The following is a 25,523-nucleotide window of genomic DNA, read 5'->3' as shown; positions in this document are numbered from 1 at the left end:
AGTAGAAAAGCTTGAGAGATGATTTAATAATTCTTCAACCTTATGAAAGCCTCATGTAGAATATAATAGGCCCATAATTTCTGAGAACAAAATAAGGGAATTCAGTTTAACACAAAAAAGAAAGACAGTTTAAATACTATAAAAATATCTCAAGGAATCATAAAGTCTTTTTTTTTTTTGAAAAAAAGTTTTCATCTTTTCAAAGAATTTTTATGTACACTGCTATATATATTACAATATATAAGGGCACTATAAGGAATATAAAATGCATAATGTTTTAGCCCTGTCCTCAAAGAATTTATGGACTAGTTTAAGAAATGTTAAAAACAAAAAAACACACAACAACAATAAACAACAAACAAGGGCTAAATAATGATGTAATGATATTATATGACTACTGTGCAGCATTAGAAATGTTACCTCTAATGACTGTACCTCAAAGGAAATGAAAGATCATTGTTATAAAGAGTGTGATTGATCCCTTGGGAACTCAGCAATGTTAATACACAATCCATGCTCAAGGTAACCTTCTTGACTATAGTTTGTTAAACACAGAGGGACCATCCAGTCTGTAAAAATGTTACCTGAGTTTCATTTTTTTCCTCTTGATTTGGAACATGTCACACTATATCCAAGACTTATTTAGAAACTGATAAGTTTTGCTGTGATAAAATTTACACTTATCTGAGTGAGTCCTAAGCATTTAGACTCACTGAATATTTTCTTTTAGAGAACTAATTTTGTAAATACAGATGCAATAAACAGTCACATTAGGATACAACCATAAACAAGCAAATCAGAATACCCACAGAAAAGGGTAATATGCTCTGTGGTTATGTTTATCAATTCATTAGGATCCAGTCTTTAATTATTTCATCTGGTTCTGTCTCTTCCTCCTCTTGGTTGAAGGCCAAACTGATATATTTGTGAACTAGGATTTATAGCTGAAGGGAACAAGTTATTTGTTGGTAAATGCTAAAAAAACTAAGTGGAGAGGACTAGGGAAAGGGATATTCTTTGGTATGTACTTTTAAATTTAATCTGCATTACTGACATTTTGTCAGGATATATCATTTTCTCAAATAAACAACTAGCTAAACAATAAATCAAGCCCTCATTTGTGACTTTTGTTGATTTCTAAGTAAATGTTCTCACTGAAAATTTAACAAGTGGTTTGGGAGCCAGTTAGAGCTGACTCCAGCATACTTGCAGTGGAGATAATCTACTCTTACATCTTGATTGATAAAGAAAAGGGAAGTAACTCCTTCAAAGTTAGGTAGCAAATGACTAAAGATTATCAATAGAATGAAAGGTATCTTAGAGGTTATTGAATGCAACCTTATCATGTTACTACAGCTGAAGAAACTGAGGCTTGGAGAAATTAAGTGATTTGTCCAGCATCACAGAGTTAGTGTTTGAGCAAAATCATTTAAATCTACAGCGAGTCCTTTAATTCTGTTTGCCTCAATTTTTTATCTGTAAATTGAACTGGAGAAGTAAAAATTAAATCATTTATTTTTTTACTGCCAAACTAGTGTCCTTACCAAAAAAAAAAAAAAAAAAAAAAAAAAGCCAGAAATGACTGAAAAAGGACTGAATAATTTCCTGACATCTAGTCTAACATTCTACACATAAATGGATATTCAGTCAAATTGTCTTAATTCAGTTTTTCTTTATTCTATTGCACTGTTGGTAGGTTAGGTTGAAAGAAGAAACTGAATGTGGAGAGGCTAGATAGGAACTTATTTTAATAGTGAAGAAATAAGTTAAGAGCTTTAGCTAAAGTGATAGCTCTGAGAAGAATTAAATCTGAGAAATGGAACATTTACAGGATTATTTCTCAAGAGATATGAAAGAGGTAGGAGTCAAAGATAATTCTGAGTAGAATATTGAGATAATTATACATATTATGCAAAATAGGGCATATACTTAGCTATACAAGAACTTTTTTGAAAATGTGAAATCAAGAGAACTTTAGTCCTTAGATAAATTGAACCCTTTATTATGTCAAAATATTATCTGATTTGTACACTTCCTTCCATTGTTTAAAAATTCTAAATAAATGTCCTACCATTAAAATATAATAACAGAATATTAAATAACTACATATATTTATATATTATCCCATAAGATTTGCATCAGGTAAATGCAATTTCAATTTGACCAACTAAAGTTTAAAATTTGAAGTAGGGGGAAAAAAAATATCACAGGTTCCCATAGTTGTTTTTAACAAATTTTTAAAAGTCATTCATGGTCTATCAAAAACCTGCTCTTTAGATTTTAGATACTTATGAGAGTATATTTATAATGAATAAACACCTCAATTTTAATCACCACATTAAGATAGGATTCATGGGGAATTTACTTTTTTTATAACATTTTAAGTAAGAGATTTTTCAAATATGGAATTTTATTGCTTAGATGTAGTATTAAATTATCATTTCACAGCACAGCAGTCTCAGCCACAAGATACTTATATATAGAGATAGCTCTTTAGACAAAAGAATATTATCAGAAAATGGTCCTCAGATTATTAACAGTATATGCAAAGAAAACTCAGAAAACTTTAGGTTCTTTTTGTCATGCCTTCAAATTAAATAAAATCCTTTTTTTCTTTTATCATTAAGACTGCCTAATGCATTGAGTTCCTTTTATATACTCCAAGTATTAAATCCTAAGATTTGTTTTAATAAGAGGGTTTGTTTCTGTAATGTTTTATTTCCTCTGATGAGTGTGATGCTCTCTTTTGCTATTTATTACACCCAAAGGAACTATTATTTCAATCATTATTCATTTTTTCTGCAATAATTTTGATTATCCTTTGGGGCATCTTGATAAAAACTTAATGAAAAATACTGGATTACTTATAAATTAAGTTGAGGGATAGCACTGGAATAGAAACAATGTGAATTAACAATAGAGTTCAGTCTTTTAGACAAAAGTGAACCTTCCTTTTAGCATATGTAAACATATAAACATACATGTGAACAAACAAAAATAAGATTTACTGAAACCATATGTGTTAAGATATGTCATAACATATTCCTGACATTTATATTTATTTATGATATTTATGATATCATATCTGCAGCTAAGTAAAATAGGGAAGAATGACTTCTCTTGTCATTTAATAATCCTACTGTTTAATTCTGTACTATACAAATCTATGCCTTTAAGGTCATTTATTCTGGGCTTTGGTCCTTCTGTATGAAGTCTAAGCATTTTTCATCAGCTATTTGCTGCATTTGAGCTGCTACTCTGCATAACCTCTGCTTGACCAGATTTTTTTTTTCTTCTTTTTAACAATACGCTTATTTAAATTAAGTTCCTCTCTATTGTAATTTTTTCCCCATAGAACTTGAACTCACTGCTATTATATCTAGTCTTTATTCTTGACCCCATGAAAATCAATTGATTTATGGATATTTTGAATTATGGTCCTGTTTATTGATAACATTATCTCTGATGCTCTGGTACTCTTAACAGATTGGGACCTATTTCCCTTTTACCATGGAGTTGACCTGAGATATGAGGACTAATAAATTTCACTGAATCCTTCCTCTGTACCTAAGCAGAGATAAGTAGAATAAAATTTATCACTTTTTTAGTGGATTACATTATAATTATTTAATTCTTTATTTAGCATAACTTAATAGTATCTTTAATGCATTTAAAATATGACAATTCATGAATATTTTTATTTAGATGGAATATTTGTGGAAAGCACTTTTTATATAAAGATGCACCTTTATATATTAAAATAATAACCATATAATTAAATATAATCATATAATCCTAAGATTTTTTCTAACCTTGCTTCTATCTTAAATATTATTTTTAAGACTGTCTAAGATAAGTAGTATTGGAAAAGATCAATTACAAAAACTCATTTTTATATTTTTCTCTCTTTTTAAAGGGTTTAGTTACATTAATGCTTTTTCTATTCTTATAATCATTAGCATATAATTGTGGTTTTCAAAATAAATCATTACCACATGGAATAAAAACCATTGTTTCATTATCAGCTGTGTGAAATAAATGAACTCTGAACTTAAATGTGAAGTTGCATATAATTATTCATAATATTTTCAACTGACAGTATATTTTCTTCTGTTTATTTTTAAAGATTGGGAAATATGAATAAAATAATGATTAACTGTTGGAAAATAATTGGATACCCTATCTACTAGAAACTCATCAAAAAGCAGTCCAGAAAGACATTGCTGTTCTCCCATCAGCCACATTGTGACCTGTCAGCAATTGGAGCACTATGACAATATATAGAGTTATATTATTATTTCTGCTCTGGGTGTACCTGCCAAACTTCTCCTCTACAGAGATGTTGTTTAGAAGGACTTCTGAGCCCCAAACAAAAGTTGTGAAGGCACGCACATCAGGGAGAGATGGAAAAGTGCTACACCGTCAAAAACGTGGTTGGATGTGGAATCAATTTTTCTTACTTGAAGAATATACAGGATCAGATTATCAATATGTAGGAAAGGTAAGTCTAAATGTATATGGACTATCTTGCTATCCTTTCTAAACATATTTGTCTGAAGAATATTTCTATTCAGTCTATAGGTATTCCTAAAAAAACCCCCAAAAAACAAACAAACAAAAAAACCTTTTGTCATGATAATTACAGATGAATACAGTTTGGTAATAAAAAAATATAGAATCATTTTAGTGTTGGTATTTTGATCAGCATCAGGGACTCTGTATGAATGTTTAGCACTGTGCCACTCACACACTAGATGTTTAAGCAAATGATTAAACAAAGAATGCATAAGGTAATATGATATGGTACAGCTAGATGTTGCAGTGGATAACACATTGAGCCTAAAAGTAAGGAAGACCTGAGTTCAAATTTGGCCTCATACATTTAAAAGCTGTATGATCCTAAGCAAGTCACTTAATTTTGTTTGCCTCAGTTTCCTCATCTGTGAAATGAACTGGAAAAGGAAATGGCAACTCAATCAAGTGTCATTGTCAAGAAAATCCCAAGTGGGGTGGCAAAGAGTCAGACAGGATTGAAATAATTAAACAACAATATGATATGGTATGAGAATGGGTGTTTTGAGGAATTTAAAAGAACTTTGTAAACTTAAATATTTTGTAAAAGGCTAAAATTTCCTTTATAGCTAGATTTTATAGAAAAGTTTTTTGTTTATAGAAAACTGTCTGAAGAAAGAGTCTGAAGCCCTCAAAAATTTACAGATTCAGTTATTCTCGATATTTATTGAAAGCCTATTATATGCAAAGCAGTATGTGATAACATGATGCATAATGAGGCATGATCTTAATTTCACAAAACTTTAACATATTTGGTTGGATGGCAAAAGAAGAGGAAAAAAAAACCTGTAACACAAAGAAGTAAGTAACATATATGAGTAGAAAAAAGCAAAAATCTTCTAATTATTCATAAAAGGGAGAGATATTTTTCTTTGAATTGACCACAAAGGACCTAATGTGTGAATTAGATCTTGAAGGAAGAGGGTAAAGCTCATAAAGCTGGACGATTTGGGAAGCTATGTTTTACTTGCCAATAATATAAATAAAGACCTGGAAGTAAGAAAGTTAATGGATCATTGGAAAAATTGAACAGTCTTGTGAAAAGCTAAAATTAATTAATAATAAGTGAGGTACAATAGAAGATTTGAGTTCTGGGTAATAACTTGAGACCATGAAAATGCCTTAAAAAGTTCAGGATAGAAAAGAGTGTGGTTTTGACATTTGGTAATACAGATCAGTGCTGAGATAATAGCAATGAATATGGAGGGGAGAAGGTCTGAATATGAGAAAAACAGAAGAGAAAGAATTTATATAATTTTAACATCAATAAATTATTATATTTTTGTATTTCACCAAAGTTATTTTACTATTACTTCCTTTGCTCTATTGTCAAAGAGTTATCCTTTAAAATAGTAGAAAAAAAGGAAGAAACCATTAATTTTATAAAACTAATTGATTCCCTCCCCAAAAAGGTGATATCTAAAGTAATAGATTTTTAGGGGCAACAATGATAACCAAATTTTGAGATTTTGTGATTAGGAACATCTTCAGAAAAACCCAAAGGGTTTTTGATTTTGTTTTCTTTTTTTGGCAGTGAGAGAATAGGGGAAGATATGCTGAGATTTAGGCATATTGAAATTAAGAAAAAAGAACAGAGTACAGGTTATAAATAACGAGTATATGTTTATTAATATAATATGCAATCGTGGAATGGGTGTCCAGGATGGAAATATAAATATCTGGGCTTTAAACATAAGATGTATGGAATCATAAAATTATGAAAGAGAAAATATAAATTCTTGAGGAAATCTTGCACTTAGGAAAGTACTGAATGAAAAAGATTACTATAGACATGGAAAAATGTTTATGGGAAAGTATATAGAACTGTTGAGCTAGAATATCACATAAGCAAAATGAAAAGAGAATTTCCATTTCTATCTAAATCTCAAGAATGATAATGACTTTAAAAATTACATTTAACAATTATGTGGTCAGAGAATCAGTGAGGAAAAAATGGAAACAACTAGTGTGGATGACCTTTATGAGAAGTTTAGAAGTCAAAGGAGAGAAAAATTATATTATAGGAATTGGAGGTGACAGAATGATTGAGGGAATGTCAGTTTTGTCATTGAAGATATTTGATTTAATGTATTGTGTACGCTAGTAGAGAGGGAAGAATTGAAAATGGAAAGGATGGAAGATAAGGTTCTAGAGGAACTTAGGAGTAGCTATATGAAGAAAAACTTTTAGAGGGCTTTTCCTGGAAAAGAAGGAGAGACATTCATCCTATTGGAATGGAGAGGAAGCAGAAAGAATAGAAAATAATAGAGATAAAATTTGTTCAGGAAAAGAAAACAGCTGAGATTTCCACATTCCATAATCTCATTTAAGTGAAAACCATATCATTTATTAAAAATCCTAATTGGATAGAAATTTAAGACATTTAATTAAGGCTTATTCTGGGCCTGGACAATTGCTAATTGGAAAATCTTATAGATGCAATGCATAAAGTACTGAACAAAGCACCCCTGAGTGAATGTTAACCAATTCACCATACTTATTGTATGTTTTAGCAAATGTCTATCCTCTTTTTTTGTCTCTCTGGCTCTCTTGTCTGTGTGTGTGTGTGTGTGTGTGTGTGTGTGTTGTAGAACCCTTGGGCAATCTATAAAATCCTATAGAGCCCTTCTAAAAATAATATAAATAATATGAAAATATTATTTTTAAAGACATGAAAGAAAATACATACAATTGCAGTGAAAACCAAACATATTTAAAACAATTATTAACACTAAAAAGAAAAAGAAAGTTCAAGAACCTCAAGTTCTGAATCCTTGATTAGAGATTTACAACTAGTTTGTGGGCCATCTCAGTGACATATTCAATAGGCTTTGAACCTGGAGTCAGGAGGATCTGAGTTCAAATTTGACTTCAGAAACTTACTAGCTGAGATCCTAAGCAAGTCACCTAACCCTGATTGCCTCAAAAAAGACAAAAAAAAAAAAAGAAAGAAAGAAAGAAAGAAAGAAACTGAAACCACACAAACAAAACATCTAATTCAGAAGAGCAAAGCTAAAGCAGGAATTTAGGCTATAAACAAACTTTTTTTTTCCCCTCTTTGTATGGTTTTTGATCAATATACAGAGGAAATATTACTTAGGAATCAAACCAAGATTTTGAAGATAGGGCACTTTTCTTTCTCTTTATTTTTCACTTAATATTACTTTTTTTCAGTTATATGTAAAGATAGTTCCCAACATTCATTTTTGTAATATTTTGAATTCCAAATTTTTCCCTCCTTTCTTTCCTTCCTTCCTCTCTAGCAATCTGATTGAATAGTAATTCTAAACATATTTCTATATTAGTCATTGAAATAATACTCAGAATAAAAAGGGAAAACCACAAGGAAGAAAACAACAACAACAACAAAAAGTGATACTAGGATATTTCAATCTACAGTCAGTCTCCATAGTTCTTTTTCTGAATATGAACGACATTTTTCATTGCAATTCTTTTGGAATTGTGGATCATTATATTGTTGAGAAGTACTGTTTTTTTTTATAGTTGATCATCACAGAATCTTTCTGTAACTGTGTACAGAATGTACACATTGTTTATTATCAGTTTATATTTTATTATCATCTTTTTATATTTTCCTAAATCTTCCTGCTCATCATTTCTTATAGCACAATAGTATTCCATCACATTTATGTACAACTTATTCAGACATTTACCAATTGCTGCACATCTCCTCAATTTCCAATTTCTTGCCACCATAAAAAGAATAGCTACAAACATTTTTTTCACATATGATTTTTTATGATTTTCAGCATTTGAAGAGAGGAAGGGATGGCATTTATTATACATGACAGAGATAAACATTTTCTTAAGCAAAAGGATGAAATGGAAAAAGCATCATTGAAGGTACTGGGTCAAAATTTCAATCTCTATATAAATTTGGATTTTTTTAAAATTTGCTTTACCCTAAAGCAAAGACTGTCATTTGTCATTCTTTATATACCCCAAATTTAGCAGAGTGCCAAGTACATCCTTAGTACATAAGTGTTTTTTGACTAAACAACTCCCTAATGTGAACTTATTTACCATTTAATCACTCATTTGGAGAAGTCTTTCCTGCCAAATTTTGGAATTGAAATGAACAGGGAAAACTGATGATTGTTCTTATTTTAATTCTTCTGAAATTAAAAGAAGTAATTTTCATGAGTTATTACAGACTATGTATATAATTTAGGAGTTAGTAAAGATTAAGACCACCCTGAAGAATATGATGTGGACTCATAGTATTATGAATAAAATTTTTTTCCAGACATGTGAGCTGGTTATGATTGAATTGTATATAGTTGTATTAGATCTAATTACATTGTTTATAATAATTCTCTAAGTTCTTAGCAGCACAGAAATACAGAAAGCATTTTTCAGGAGTAACGGTGGGGCCTAGGGAAAGGTCAAAGGGAAGTGGTGGTGGTGGTGGGAATTCTATGGTACTAGAAAAGGAATCATTGAAATGATTTACTATGGGATCCAAGAGAGAGCTAAGTAAAATTAGAAAGGGGATTAGGAACAGGACCTCACATGAAAAATCAGGGTATTGGATTATACACAGTTCATTAGATAGAAGGGAAGAAAACTTTGGTTATTTTTTTAATGGGAAATTAGAGATAAACAATTCCTAAAGACAGAGAAAGCCTTTTTTTTTTCAGTCTTATCTGACTCTTTGTTTGGATTTTCCTTGGAAAAGGTACTAGAGTTGTTTGCCATTTCTTTCTTGATCTCATTTTGCATATGAGGAAACTGAGGGAAACAGGGTTGTGTCTCTTTCATGTCACTCTGTTATTAAGTGTCTGAGGCCAGATTTAAATTCAGGAAAATGATGACAGGAAGATGGTTCTGACTCCAGGTTATGCTCCAGGTTGTGCATGGATAGCCTATAATAACTGAATACTCAAGATCATAAAATGCTATAAAAATTCATCATCTAACCCTGCTTGATGATCTATATTCTCTTTAGCTAATAAAAGAGAGAATACTAGAATCTTATACCTGAAAAGGATCTTAAATATAATCTAGTTATTTTTATGTGAGGAATCTTAGTGCTGACCTTGGGGTCAGATATACTCCAGGCACTTATTTAGGAAGCATTCCAACAATATCCCAGTTGTGAGGTGATGGGATCCAATGCTGAAAGACTTTTGAGAGAGAATTCTTCAGGGAATATGGGAAGTGAGGGGTGGGGGGGGGGGACAATTTCTTCTTTTGCCCAGCCTCACTGACCTGATTACAACATTATGAACTTTGAAAATTTGGTAGATCCAGAATTTACCTCGGAATTGGTAAGAGAAATCTTGAAATGGTGGTTGGTGGCAAGGTCTGTATTGTAACTGAGAGACAGGGATGAATAAGGAAAGGTCTTTAAGAAAAGATAGCTTCAGAATTTAGAGCCCTGCAATTATACATAATGGAATTTTATAAGGAATTCAAATAAAGAAAAAGGCTTCTCATAATGAGGAACTGAGAGTTCAGTTTTTGACTATGCACTTAAAAATTTTGATCTCACTCTCCCCAGGGAAATTATGTATAAAGGGAAAGAATACCCTACCTTTGGAGAGATGTTATCTGCTAAGTAAATAACCTTTCTAAAAGTTAATTATTCTGACTGATAAATCAATGGAATATAATAGGTCTAGCTCATAAAAGACAACACTAGAAATCCAGGGTCCTTGAGATAATCCTTTAAAATCTGAAATGATAGTCAGCTGTCCTCTAGAGTTTAGGTTCATTACTTAGAATTGAAAGAGAGGGAAATTATCTTAAAATCATTATGTCAAGAATCAAATAAGATTATATATATAATACTTATGATATTTCTCAATAGCTTTGTAAAAATTAAGACAATATATAAACGAGTTGTTTTTTTCTAATAATATATTTGTTGTTAAGTATTTTTACAATATCTTATTTTTTTGTTTGTTTTAGAGCAGAAATGGAAGAATGATTTATCCTTTCAGTCAAGTTACCCTTTCAGTAAAAGTTCAATTAAAAAATGAAAAAGACAGGATTTTTAATTTTTAATAGTTGCTCTAAAATTTTGTTGTTCTCAAAACTCTTTTCTCTATTTTCATGCTCTGACAACATAATAGACATGTCCCTCTTTATAAGCCCTTCTCTCTATTATAGACTGGTGTGTCATTTATACAAAAAGCAAATATGAAGAAAATAGAAAAAGTGCATGTATTTTGTTGATTGTGTCATGATTTGTCTAATTGCAGGTTGCACTTTATTCCATTTAGTTATAAAATATTTTGAGGAAATGAAATTGAAACTGGACTCAGAACAAAACACAAAGTTTTGTTCATTATGGTAGAGGTACAGAGTGATAAAGGTTTTTATTCATTATATTAAATGAGCATCCAATTTTTCTTTTTTGTCCATATCTGAAACTAACAGAGGTCATGTATGTGTTAAATAGGGTTTGAACACTTGAGAAGGAATTTGTTTTAAAAATTTTCATAGTGATGTCATTATAATCTTAAAAAGTTTATAAATAAAATGAAAAAAAAAGAAAATGAATACTATAAAAGTTTTTTTAAGTAATGCTGAAATCATGCAATTGAATAAATTGGAAGATGTTGAAATTCATTTTAGTCTTACTGCACAGTTAGAGTGCATCAACTATTCATTTATTGGTTGTTTCATTTATTTTTCTTTTATTTTTGCCATGAACAAAAATTGTTCACAGGTGGGCTTGAGGGAGAAAAAAATTTAATATGGCACTAAGTGTCAAGACAATCAATTTTCTAGGTCGATTCATTGATTCCTCATTTCAAAGAACTGGAAGAAAAATTATAGCAACCAGAAATAGCTTTACCTTTCACCAAAGGATAATATAATCTTATATTCAGTAACCAAGGATTTTGCTCTTTAATATATAGTGAACTTGACTCAAGGGGGCTTTAGGAAAGTATGTTTTGGCCCAATAATTCTAGACAGAAATAATAAGAGACAATAACCTCCTACTGATGCAAGAAGACTTGTGCCATATACAACAGGGGCTTCAATTCTCTTTGTCTCTGCAAGTATTTATTAGACATCTTGCGTTTTTTTCAAAACTTTTCTAGGCAATGGCTTTTATATCATATATATGTATACATACCCATACATATCCATAGTATATAATGTATTTAAAGTACTTTTCAAAATTTAAATACTGTATATCTATATACATATCATTCATTATTATTATAATTATTACTGTTTCAGCATTTGACACACACTGAGTCACCTATACCACACAAAACATAATACGCATACGTACATATATTTACACATATACACACACATATATAAAATACATGCAAACTTTAAAGTACAATATTCACATACACATATTTACACACAGATATGTGTGTGTGTATGTGTGTGTGTGTGTTATTTATTTTTTATCTGCTGTATAGAAGTTCAAAGCCGACTTCAAGCACTTAGTAGATGTATGATTGTGGACCTCAATGAAATGAGCTGGAACCACTCTGTCCAAGCCAAAAAAAAAAAAAAAAAAAAAAAAACCCAAAATTCCAGTGGGGTTACAAAAAGTCAAACACAACTGAAAATTACTGAATAATAATAATACATACAGGTGTTTCTTACATATGTACCTGTATAAATGTGTCCATATATTTCTCTATATATGTATGTGTATATATATATATATATATATGTGTGTATATGTATGTATATATATAGTTACATTATAAGCATATACCTGTATGTGTGTATATAATCTGAATAGAATAGAATCATTTAAGATAGGATACCTGATAATGGGGATATCTGCCTCAATAAAACTGTGGGTTTTGCTGTTTCTTTCATCTTTTATACACTTATTTTAGGAAGCTCTGCTTTTTTTTAACATTTTATTTTGATTTGGGAGGTCTGTATTATCTTTTTTTCATGCTTCAGATGTCTAGGTAATCCAAGGGACTGAAAATCTTTTCCATTACCTTTTCTAGATCATGGACAATAATTAGAGACATGCGTACTTTATATTTCTTGACTAGAAGATTAGGCTCATAAAAAGACTTAGCTGCCTGGTTTCTATGGTGAAGGAAGTTTTATTTAAGTGGAGTCAGGCATAAGAAAATAATGAGAAATATATTGTTTATCAAGAAATAGACAGAAAGTCTATGCAGACATGAGCAGAAAGTGATCCTAGCACCTGTCTGAGAAAACTGAGAATTAAAGGCAAAATGACTACATGTAGGAGATAATAGCCTAAGGGACTAAACTTTCATACCACTTTGATACTTGGCATATGGGATAGGCTAGGATTTTTTTTATAGGAAAGATAGCATGTAGGAAGTATAAAACTATTCAAAGCTCTAAAACCCTAGTACCTTGTAATGCCCAAACTACTTCAAAACAGAACCATATATATACTAGTGGAATTGGAAAAGACCTCATAGACTATCTGACTCAAATACATGGTTTATCTAAATCTTCCCTTGAAAATGATCATTTAGTTTCCACTTAAAAGACTTCCAGTGGCTGAGATAATATAATAAAAATGACAATTCTATCTAAATTAGTGTACTTGTTCAATGCCATATCAATCAAGTTGCCAAAAATTATTTTATAGTGCCAGAAAAATAATAACAAAATTTATCTGGAAAAATAAAAGGTCATGAATATCAAGGGAATTAATGTGGAAAAAAATATGAAAGGTAGTTGCCTAGCAGTACAGACCAGTACTATTATAAAGCAACATCATCAAAAACCATCAAATGGTATTGCCTAAGAAATAGAATGGTGAATCAGTAGAATATGTATGCTACACATGACAATGACTATAAATCTAGTATTTGATAAGCCCCAAACTCCAGCTTCTAGGATAAAAACTTACAATTTTACAAAAATTGTTGGGAAAAGTGAAAAAAAATATGTCAGAAATTCAGCATAGACCTACATCTCACACCTCATTCCAAAATAAGGTCAGAATGAGTACATGATTTAGGTATAAAAGGTAATACTACAAGCAAATTAGAGGAAGAAGGCATAGCTTAGCTATGAGATTTTTGGAGAAGGGAGGAATTTATGGCTAAAGAAGACCTAGAGAACATATGAAATGCAAAATGGATAGCTTTGATTACATTAAATTAAAAAAAGGTTTTTCACAAACAAAACCAATACAGTCAAGATTATTAGGGAAGCAAAAAATTGGGAAAGAAAATTTTCAAACTGTTTTTTTCTGTTAAAGGCCTCATTTCCTAAAATATATAAAGAATTATGTCAAATTTATAAGAATTAAAGTCATTCCTCAATTGATAAATAGTCAAGGGATATAAACAATTTTCAGATGAAGAAATTCATTTATAGTCATATAAAATACTCTAAATCACTCATGATTAGAGAAATGCAAATTAAAACACCTTTGAAGTGTCATCTCACACTGCTCAGATTAATTAATGTGACAGGAAAAGATCATGATAAATATTCGAAGGGGTATGAGAAAAATGGGACACTAATGTATTGTTGGTGGAGTTGCAAAATGATCCAACCATTCTGGAGAGTAATTTGGAACCAAAGATTATAAAACTGAGCATACCTTTTGATCCATCAGTGTAGCTACTGGGTCTGTCAGAATTCCAAAGAAATCATAAAAAAGAGAAAAGTATCCATATGTGCCAAAATGTTTGTAGAAGCTCTTTTTGTGGTGGCAAAGAATTGGAAAAAGAATAGATGCCCATCAATTGAGTAATAGCTGACATATATGAAAGTATTGGAGTATTATTGTTCTCTAAAAATGATGAATAAGCTGATTTTAGAAAGGCCTGGAAAGATTTACATAAACTGATGCTGAACGAAACAAGCAGAACTCGGAATTTATTGTACACAGTAATAGCAAGAAAGTACATTAATTAACTATGAAAGATTTGGTTCTTCTCAGAAGTTCAGTGATCCAAGTCAATCCCAATAAACTTTTAAAGATGCTTTTGTATTCCAATTCTTATTTTTCAATATATTATCATTTTTACAAGCCTTATGCCATGCACAAATTTAATAAGCATTCTACCTATGCCGTTTTCCGAGTCATTACTCATAATATTAGATAAACTTAGTTCAAGAACAGAACCCTGGGGATCTCACTAACAACCTCTTTGTGCGTGGATTTCAGTCCATTAACTCCTCTCTAAATTTAATCTGTAAACAGTTCTTTATTCAGCCAAATCCTTAAATCTTTTTATCTTATTCAAAAATATATCATGAAAAATTTATTCTCAGATTTCCTTGATGAACTTCCCAGGCACTCAGTGCCTGGCATTGCCTGAACTCTAGATTCACTTTACAGAAGGCTTTGTTTATAATAATTTATAAAAGAGCTGAGATTTAACTTGATAGCTGAAGTGATGGTCACTTTTCTTGAATCTTTTAAAACTCAAGTCTAATTAGTGCTATCATTTTGTAAGGACAGTGGCTAAAGCATTTTTCATCTTTGTATTGCTTGCACAAAACAGAATGACAGCAACATAGTAGGCAGTAAATAAACATGTTTTGAACTTTAATTAAATAGAATTCACCTGAAAAACTACTCCACATTACATAGTAGAGCATAGAATAGTTTTAGGCTAACCCAGTTTACTCAAGCTTTGAGGTGACTAGTTTGAATTATTAATCAAATTCACACAATCCCCCCCTAAATATTCTCTTCAATTGTATAAGCTTAAGTTCAGTGTGTTAAACAAATCCTAACTGAAATTTTATGTGTAGTGTTTGTGTGTGAATGTTTGTGTATGTATGTATGTGTATATGTATGCATGTAGGTATGTATAGTATATATATAAACACACATATATACATCTGTATAACATATTTTTCTACAATATTCCTGTTAACCTTATTTAGATTTTCTCCAGTGTGTCAATGTTTCTTTTAAAAAGTGACATTGCAAACTAGAAAAAATCATTCAGATATGGCTTGAAGAAGACAAAATACCAGAAAATTGTCAACTTTATTAATCAATAATGTTTCTATTAATGCAGGTTAAGCATTTATTAATTTTAATAAATGCTGTATGTGTGTGTAGCTCTTTACAAGAATGTGATCTTTACACATTCCTTGGTGCAATTTTTTTTTTATTTTCCTTCTTTCCATAGTTTAAAATGTAATTGATAGAGAAATGTCCAGGGTATATATTGACCCTTTAGAGACTGAGAAAGTCAAAGAACTTATCAGTGTCCCAATAAATTCTAATGAATGGATTTTTACAAATTTTGGTGATGGCATTGCTGATGGTCCATTACCTTGAATAGGAAAAGGAAATCACATTTTACAATATTAATGTAATTAATTTCTTTTGCTATGTTATATATTTTATTTGATATATTTAATTACTTACCATAAAAAAAGTTCATAGTTTTTGCCAGTCTGCCAAATGGGGGCATGTCTAAAAAACAGGTAATAAACTGCTGCTCTGAAACATATTTCAAAGACAGTGTAATATGTAATGGCAAATAGTACTCCCTACAAGAAGTTCAATACAAGAATGAAATCAAAGCTTTTCTAAGGAAATAAAAAGTTATTTTATATTAGAATAATATTTTTAAGATAGGAGGAATTCCCCATAGTCAGTGACAGAATTAGTGTATTTATTCTTATTTTAGTGATAAATTTTGATTCATATGGGTAAGACAACTTTCCTACTATTACACAGTTACTGAATGTCAGTTCTGAGACTCAAATCTATTTGTCTAGCTTCTGATTCAGGGGTATATTTATAATATCACATGGCTCTCAAACACTAGTGAAAACATTAGCTTGTTTATGTGGACAAGAACCATCTACATTTTATCTAATTAACACACATAATTATCAAAGACAGGCTTGATTTGGAAAGATTCTCTTCTGAACTACAATCTGTTATCTTTGATCACCTAACTATCTACTATAATGGAGGAAAGTGGAAGATAATTATAAATAAATGACAAACCAGAAACACTGCATGATTCTTTGCCATATATTTTGGGATATATTTAGGCATATTTAGTTCTGTAATACTCTGCTTCTGGGACTTTGCTCATGTTATTTTCACCTAACTGTAATGCTCTTGAATAAATCATGTTGGGCTTTTTTGGTTTAGTTTCCAAATCTGAAAAAAAAAAAAGAGAGAGTATTAGGAGAAAAAAACCCAATATTTTTGCCAGCTCTTATATTCCCCCAGTTCTCTTCTTTATCTTTCCTACACATTTATAGGGCTTATTTTCATATTATTTCTTCCAAGAATTCTTTTGTAATTAGACAATCCCACTGATCTCTTCCTTTTTTTGACTCCTAGAGGACTTCCTAAACATGAGACTTGCACTTCAGCATACATCTTGAAGTTCAACTTACATCTCCCAATTACCTTTTGTCTTTGTATAGAGTGTAAGTTCCTTGTAGGTAGAAACCGTCTTTTTTATACTTCATTATTATGGAGGTTAATATATACTTCTTAAATAGAATTGCATTATTTGAATCATCTTGAGTGATGTTTGATGAAGAGAGCCCAGTAGAATAAAGTTAGAGGAAACAGTTTGAAATAATAAAATTGCTATGGAATGTTCACAATGTGAATTATCTCCTAGGGGTTACTTAAGGGAGATATGGACATGGACAAAACAGACAATTTTGCTTAAGAGAGGTCGAGAGACTCCTGATAACTGATAAACATTTGGATAAAGAACTTTGGGATAATTTCTACTTTCATGGAAACAAAAAAAGTACATGGTAGAAGAGAAGAAAAGAGAGGCAAACAAAAACAGGAGAGATAGACAGATATAGACAAAAACATCAACAAAGGGCAAATATAAATACAGAGACAATGAGACAGAAACACTGAGAAATATAAATGGATATGTGTATTTTTAAAAATTTTATTTGAATAATTTTAATTAGCTTTTTATTTGTATACAGTTTAGTTTTTAACTTAGCAAAATTTGACTCAAAGAAATGTGACAGCTTTTGCATCCCCAAATGATCAATAGCAATGTTGACCTTCACAAAGGATAAGATAGTTTGGAATCAAGGACATGCCATCCTCTTCACAAAATAAATGTGCTTCTAGTCTAAGTTCAGGACTCATTTTCTACTTTTACAAGGTCCATTTTTCTGACTGTGGAAGAGGGAAATATATGGTAACCATCTCATTTCAAATTAATGGAATATAACAGGTGTCAAGAAGGTTTAGAAAGCTTGAGATTGTATGACCACTTATGCAAACTCAATAAAGATGGATTGTCTCTTTGGACTTCAGTTTTCTCATTTGGAAAATCAGGAGATTGCGTTAGATAATTTCTGATGTCCTTTCTGATATTAAATCTAGGAAAGTTAAGTGTTTTCTAATAAAATCATTACTATTGACTTTTTGAAAAAAAAGTGAAAATAATATTTAACAGGTTGTTAACATTTAAAACTGTCAAATATTGAATGTCAAAATATTTGAAAAATATTTTATCACAGTAATGCCTATCTTCACATATCAGTATCAATGATATGCACATTATATATGTATATGGGGAGAGGAAAAGGGAGAAAGAGGGGGAGAAAGAGAGAGAGAGAAAAAGAGAGAGAGAGAGAATAGTGAGAGAGAGAGAGAACAAGAGAGGGAAAGAGAAAACCAATGCAGAGTTCAAAGTCTAAATTTGCCAAAGATCATTCTTTTTCATTTGGAGAAATTTCATTTCATCATCTCATTCATTGTGAAAGGAGGAAATAAAACAGAATAGGATAGGGATAATACTCTATGTGCATAGAAAATATATCATATCATAAATTTAGAACTATATCTTAAGGGTCATCTAGTTCAATAATCCTCTTTTCACAGATGAAAAAGCTGAGATCTAAAGATAACTTGTCCAAAATTACACAACTAATAAGTGACCAAGACAGAATTTGAACCTATATTCTCTGACTCCAAATCAAGCATTGAAGAAGTAGCCTGAATTCCAAAGAGCATTTTTCTTGCAGTTGTATCTATTTATTTGTGCAATATCTTTTATATTTTGCTTATTTTATTTATTATGTTATATAAGTGTTATCCTTATTTGTATTTATATTTTATATTTATCTTATGTAAACTTGATATTATGATAATTTTATTAAAAAGACTTAACCAAGACTTAAATTTCATGCTTTTGTTGTTTTATTTCAAACTAAGATGAAGGTCTTATTAATTTTGTAGGTGCCAGGATTGAAACTAGATTAAATTCACCAATAAACTTCACTAGAAAAATAAAACTGATCTTTGACTACTTCACTTCAAAACTTTCTTATTGACACCTATGAAGATTTCAAATCCTCCAAACAAGTTAAATCATGATGATGATCTTCTTTTCTCTTCCTCCTTTTCTTCTTCCTTCTCCTTCTTTTCTTTTTCCTCCTTTTCCTCCTCCTCCTTCTCGTCTTCCTCCTCCTTATCCTCCTCCTCTCATGCTCTCCTCTACCTTATTTTCTTTCTCCTTCTCTTCCTTCTTCTCCTCAAGAATAATATTGCTACCATTTTTTTTTTAATTTTAGAAGTCATCAAATCAAAACCACCAAAATCATTATTTTGCCATTTTATAAGTATCTCCAATGATAGAATATCAATTTCACCTGAAATAAAGAATTTCTCTTGTTTTTTTATCAATATTCATAAATGATATCAACCATAGTTTTGCAAGGTACTATCTGCTGGGTCTTGCATAAAATTAGATTCAAAGATATAGCTTAGTCCTAGTAGCAATATTTTTCTTACAAGCAAATATCTTCTCTGCCATTCTAATATGAGGTGACTATGATTCTGGATATAATTTCTAAATTCAAGATATATGTAGTTTATAATAAGTTTTTTTTTAATTCCACTTTTTTGGGAAATATAAAATTGTACCAGTGTACTTAAACATCAGTATAGTATATTGAGTATAAAGAAACCTGAATTCTATGCCCAGTCTTGTCTAGCTTTGTGATTTGATATCAATGATATTATTTTAGTTTTCTCATTTGCAAAAAAAGGAGAGTTTTGAAATTCCCTTCATAATAACAACAACAATAACTAACAATTACATAACCACAATATATCAGGTACTGATATAAACATTTTAGTATTTTTATATCATTTAATCTCTAATATTTCCTGATTCTGAGCATGTATGTTTATGTATATGTATATATTATATAACACACATATGTTTACATATGTATACACATATATAATTTATATGCTAAAAGAAAAATTTTCCCTTATTTAAAAATTGGTATAACAGACATATTTAAAACTAAAAGTTGGGAAAGTCCTCAATCATCTACAAACTATACAAGTAAAAATAAACTGTAGTCTCATACTTCAAAATCTTGCTATTTTCTCCAAAAATTATAGGCAAGATTTTTTAAAATGTGGGGTTTTTTACATATAATTAAAGGAATATATATATGTCGGGGGAAAAAAATCCATCCATAAATTTGCATAATAAAACAAATTAGGTTTTTTGCCTTCATGGTCCAAGTTATTTAAGCTCATTTGACCTACCTTCTTTTTTTTTTTTTTTATACAGGCAACTGAAAGATTTTTTAAATGTCTCTATTTTGTCCTATCTTTCTCCCTTCCTCCTTCCTGTCCTTCTTTCCCTCTTTCCTTATTTTCTTCCTTCCTTCTACCATTTAGTAAGAGTTCTACAATTGCTATTTATTTACATAAATAAATATCCAATTCCAGACCCCATTTCTTTCCCCATTAGGAAAAAGGATTAATTTATTATACTTTGTTAGTTTGAGGGCAAGATATAAAATATACAAATAATAGGGCCCATACTGTGAATGGTCTTAAAAGTACATGTTTGATTATAGAAGTATGACCTTTCTTTTATATTAGAGCTAAACTGTCCTAGACTTCTCACTTTCACACAAAAAGATTTGCTCACAAAACAATGGGACAAGTCACTACCAGGTATTATAGAAAATGAATTTACGCATCTCTTTTCCTTTTTTCAATTTCCTTCTCTCCACCCACCCCACCCTTCTCATAGGAAATGTCTAGTAGCTCTAAGGGAACTCTGAATTTATTTCCTGCAGATGGATGTTTGTTATAACCAAATTATTTGGGAAAGAGTAGGTAGTAATTCAGCTAATGTTTGGGAGGGAAGGTGACCCTATTAGTAAATGTGGGTGGATTAATTTAAATGTGGATATGCTCCAGTAGAGCTTTGAAAACATGTTTATAAATATCTGCAAAGGTTATAATCTCAAGAGAAACTTTTAATCTTCCGCCTACCAGATATTTCTTTATGAAACATTGATGGCTTTTTAACATAAACTTTTAAGAAGAAAAAAAAAAACATGAGAGGAGTGAGAAGTCAGTGACTTACAACATTATCCTTATGAGAGAGATGACTGTAAGAGGAAAAATAGATTTCTTAAATATCACATAAATGTTTCTCTGCTGGAATTGTCACATTATTATTTATCTATGGCTTGTACATGTACATTATTATGGCATTATGAATTTCCATCAGAGATTCCTTGTTTTATACTTGGAGGCAGCATATAATTATAGATTCAATTAAATTTTGTCCCTGCTGGACAGAAGAACACTGTTCTTTTGAGTAAACAAAATGAAAAGGGAGAAAAACGATGTTATTTTGCCTGGTTCATCAATGGCTCTCATTTACAGTGTGTTTGTATCTTCAGGTCCCTTGTGATTTTCTTTGGGAAGTTGCTTGAGAATCATTATGGCACTGCAAGCCATATCCAAATATGTATGCCTCAGTATCCACCCCAATATTTCAAACTTGCCACACTCTTTTGAGTAATAAAAATACTTTACTCTAATTGCATTTTTGTCAAATGATGTATACTGCTGGGTATGTTAGTAGAACAATGACTTCTGGCAAATATGACTAGAGAAAAGGATCAAAAAATACATGCAGGTGTTCAGTAACAGAGAGAAACACAGGAGAAAATCTACCTGTGAGGTTTGGTTTGAATAGAAAAGGAAAAGAAGATAATTATAGAACTAGGGTAGATTGTATAGAGCAAAAGACACTGAATCTGCCTTAGCTTACATACTTTCACATACAATCTTTAACTTTTTATATTTCATAACTATTGATATAAATTGCTGATGTGTGCTGATGTGTGAACAGAGAGAACATTGCTTTGAGGATCATGGCTCTTTCAAACCCTTTCATTCTTCCTGAAATGTCAAGTGACTCCCTGGCTCCCCATACTCTCAGCTGAGAACCTTGCTTCATAATTTACAGAAAGAGAAAAAATTGAAACCATTTGCTATAATATACTCCTCCTTTTTTCTTTCTCATCTAATATTACTCATATGTTTATTGCAACCATTTTTTCCATCAGTCCTGTCTCACAAACCCCATTGTTTCCTTAAACAATCTTTTTCTATCCCATCTCCTCAAACAGATACCCTTTCTATCATAATATCTTAATCTTATATCTTATATTTTACTTTCAATCTTGCCTTGTCTACTGCCTCCCTTCCTACTGCTTATAAATATTCCTATGCATCACTCACACTCAAAAAATAAATAAATAAAAAGATCTTATTTGATCATTCTGTTTCCTGTTATCTGATCCTATACTTTTTAACTATTTGGTGTTAAATGCTTTCAAAAAGACATCTATAATATATGCCTCCACTTCCTTACTCTAACTTTTTAACCAGCTATAATACCTCATTTTACTAAAACCTTTCCTTTTCATTTTACCAATGATTTCTTAATTGCCAAATTCAATTTCTTTTTTTCCAAATTTCATTCTCCCTGAATTCACTGCAGCCATTTACTCTTATCAATATCTCCTACTTCATAATCTTTTTTGTTAGGGTTTCTGGTTATTCCTCTTCTGATTCTCATCCTACCAAAATTAGAATCAATCTTTTCTTGATTTTCTATTCTGCATCTGTATCCACATTACACCCTCCAATGGCAACTGTTCTGTGCAGGAACTTCCTCTCATTCTCCTGCTTACTATTTCATTTGGTTATCTCATCAATACTGAGGAATTTACTTACTACTATATGCTAATGATTTTCAAAAGTTCCCATCCATCCCAATTTTCTTTCCTTATGCCTGATCCTTTTATTTTCATCTGTCTTTCAGATGTCTTATACTCAGTATTTAGTAGCCATTCTAACTCAACATGTACAAAGCTGAACACATTCACTTCTCAGTCTACTCTCTCCTCATCTCTTTTATTTTCAAAAGCAATAGTATTCTCTTAGTCTCCCAGACTCACAACCTAAGTGTTTCACTGTCTCTCACTGACCATATAGAATCTGTTATCAAGAAATGTCAATTTCATCTTTGCAACATACCTCAAATATACCCCATTTTCTCCTCTGACATTGCCACCACTGTGGAGCAAATGTTTTTTACCTGATGTCTGGGCTACTGCAATATCCTAGTGGTTATTGTCTCTTTCCTTTTCAGTCTATACTCCATTCAGCCCCCAATGAAGTCAATAAACTCCAGTGACTCCCTATCACTTCCAGAAATAAATGCAAAATGCATTTAGCATTATTTCATAATCTATCTCCCTCCTATATTTCCAGTCTTCTTATACCTTTCCTTGTTACAAGGGTATATAGATACCCTTGTTGCAAGGATGCAATTATAGGTATCCTTGAGGCAAGTTCCACAATTAAAACTAAGCTTTTAATCTTTCAGTTTCATGTATTTTCTCTGGTTTTATTTCCTTTGGCTTTTGAGTTCTTTCTCCTTCCTTCCTTCCTTCCTTCCTTCCTTCCTTCCTTTCTTCTTCCTTCTTTTCTTTCTTCTTCCTTCCTTCCTTCCTTCCTTCCTTCCTTCCTTCCTTCCTTCCTTCCTTCTGTCTTCCTTCCTTCCTTCCTCTCTTCCTTCCTCCCTCCCTCACTTTCTCTCTTCCTTCTCTCCTTTCTTCATTCTTTTCTCCATCCTTTCATTATTTTCTTCTTCCCTTCCTCCCTCCCTTCCTTCCTGTTTCTTTCACCCTCCTTCCCTCCCTCCCTTGTTTCCTTCATTCCTCCTTCTCTTCATCTTTCTCCCTTTCTTCCTACCTTCCTTCCTTCTTTTCATTCTTTCATTTTTTCTTTTCTCAATACTTTATTTCCCTAAATATATGTAAAGATAGTTTTCAATATTCATTTTTAAGACTTCATATTTCATTTTTTTTCTCCTTCCCTCTCTTACTTCTCATTTGTCCAATACAGCAAACAATTTAGATATTAAACAAGGGCAATCCTTTCAAACATACTTCCATATTTGTCGTATTATAAAAAAAAAATCAGATCAAAAGGGGAAAAAACCACTAGAAAGAAAAAGCCAACAAACAAAAAGTTGAAAGTATTATGTTTTGATTCACATTCAGTCTGTATATTTCTCTCCTTGGATGCTGATAACATTTTATATCCCAAGTCTATTGCGATTGTCTTGAATTGTATTTCCAAGAAGAGACAAGTCCTTCATAGTTAATCATCACATAATCTTGCTGTTACTTGTATGAGGTTCTTCTCGTTGTGCTTACTTCATTCAGTTCATCTAAGTCTTTCCAGGCTGTTCTGAAGTCATCATTTCTTATAGAACATTAGTATTCCATTACATTCATATAATCATGAGTTATTCAGCCATTCCTTAATTGAGAGGCAGACCCTAAATTTCCAATTCCTTGTCACTACAAAAAAAAATTGCTACATACATCTTTGCACATGTGGGTCCTTTTCTCCATTTTATGATTTCTTTGGGAAACAAACAAATCCAGACATTGCTGGATCAAAGGATATACACAATTTGATGTCCTTTGAACATATTTCCAAACTGCTCTGCAGAATGGTTTGATTATTTTACAATGCCATCAGCAATGCTCTAGTATCCCAGTTTTCCCACATCCCTGCAACATTTATCATTGTCTTTTCCTGTCATTTTATCCAATCTCAAAGGCATGAAGTGGCATCTCAGAGTTGTAATTAGCATTTCTCTCATCAATAGTGATTTAGAGTATTTTTAATGTGATTGTAGATGGCTTTAATTTTATCAACTAAAAATTGTATGTTCATATCATTTGATCCTTTTTCAAGTGAGAAATGATTTGTATTCTTATAAATTTGTCTCAGTTCTCTACATATTTTAGAAATGAAACATCTGAAACACTGATTGCAAATATTGTTTCCCAATTTTCTGCTTTTCTTCTAATCTTGGCTGCATTGGTTTTGTTTGAGCAAAACTTTTTTAATTTAACACAATTAAAATTTATCCATTTTAAATTTCATAATGTTCTCTAGTTCTCCTTTGGTCATCAATTTCTCCCTTCTCCATAGATCTGATTAGTAGACTATCCCTTGCTCTCCTAATTTGCTCATAACATCACCCTTATGCCTAAATCATGAACCCATTTCTGCCATGTCTTCATATGTGGTATGTCAAGTTGGTCTATGCCTTGTTTCTGGCATACTATTTAACAATTTTCCCAGCAATTTTTATTATATAGTGAGTTTTTATCCCAGAAGCTGGAATCCTTGGATTTATCAAACAGTAGATTACTACAATCATAAACTATTGGATCTTGTATACCTCACTTTTTCCACCACTCTGATTCACTATTCTGTTTCTTAGTCAGTATCAAATTTTGCCTCATGTACTTCTTTATTTTTTGGTTTGATTTGCCTCATTGTGAGAGAGGGAATTTAAGATCCCCTACTAGCATAATTTTGTCTATATCTTCCTGGAACTCACTTAACTTTTTCTCTAAGAATTTAAATGCTAAATTCAATGCTGAGTACTACCTGATAGATATTTGTTTAGTATTGATATCACTGTATTATCTAAGGTACTTTTAGCAAGATATAATTTTCTTTCTTTTCTCTTTTAAGTAGATTTATTTTTGTTTTTGCTTGGTCTGAGATGAAGATTGTCAACCCTGCTTCAATTGAAGCAGGATAGATTTTGCTTCTGCCTTTTACTTTTATTCTGTGTGCATCTCTCTACTTCAAATGT

General features: G+C 31.1%; 1 protein-coding gene and 1 long non-coding RNA gene across 2 annotated transcripts in view; one reads left to right on the top strand and one right to left on the bottom strand.

Moving 5' to 3' along the window:
* The window catches only part of CDH10 (cadherin 10), a 287,440-nt gene that overhangs the window by 91,612 nt on the left and 170,305 nt on the right, over positions 1-25,523 (top strand). Inside the window, exon 2 of the mRNA XM_003759643.2 lies at positions 4,127-4,501. Coding sequence (XP_003759691.1) covers positions 4,271-4,501 — 231 coding nt within the window. The 5' untranslated portion in view covers positions 4,127-4,270. The remainder of the gene's footprint in view (positions 1-4,126; positions 4,502-25,523) is intronic.
* LOC116420548 overlaps positions 15,883-25,523 on the bottom strand; it is a 56,369-nt gene continuing 46,728 nt past the window's right edge. Inside the window, exon 3 of the long non-coding RNA XR_004230899.1 lies at positions 15,883-16,669. This is a non-coding gene — a long non-coding RNA (uncharacterized LOC116420548). The remainder of the gene's footprint in view (positions 16,670-25,523) is intronic.

The sequence above is a fragment of the Sarcophilus harrisii genome, chromosome 1 (assembly GCF_902635505.1).
Source record: "Sarcophilus harrisii chromosome 1, mSarHar1.11, whole genome shotgun sequence".
Lineage (NCBI taxonomy): Eukaryota > Metazoa > Chordata > Mammalia > Dasyuromorphia > Dasyuridae > Sarcophilus > Sarcophilus harrisii.
The sequence above is the reverse complement of the archived record's forward strand: the minus strand, read 5'-3'. Positions and strand labels throughout refer to the sequence as shown.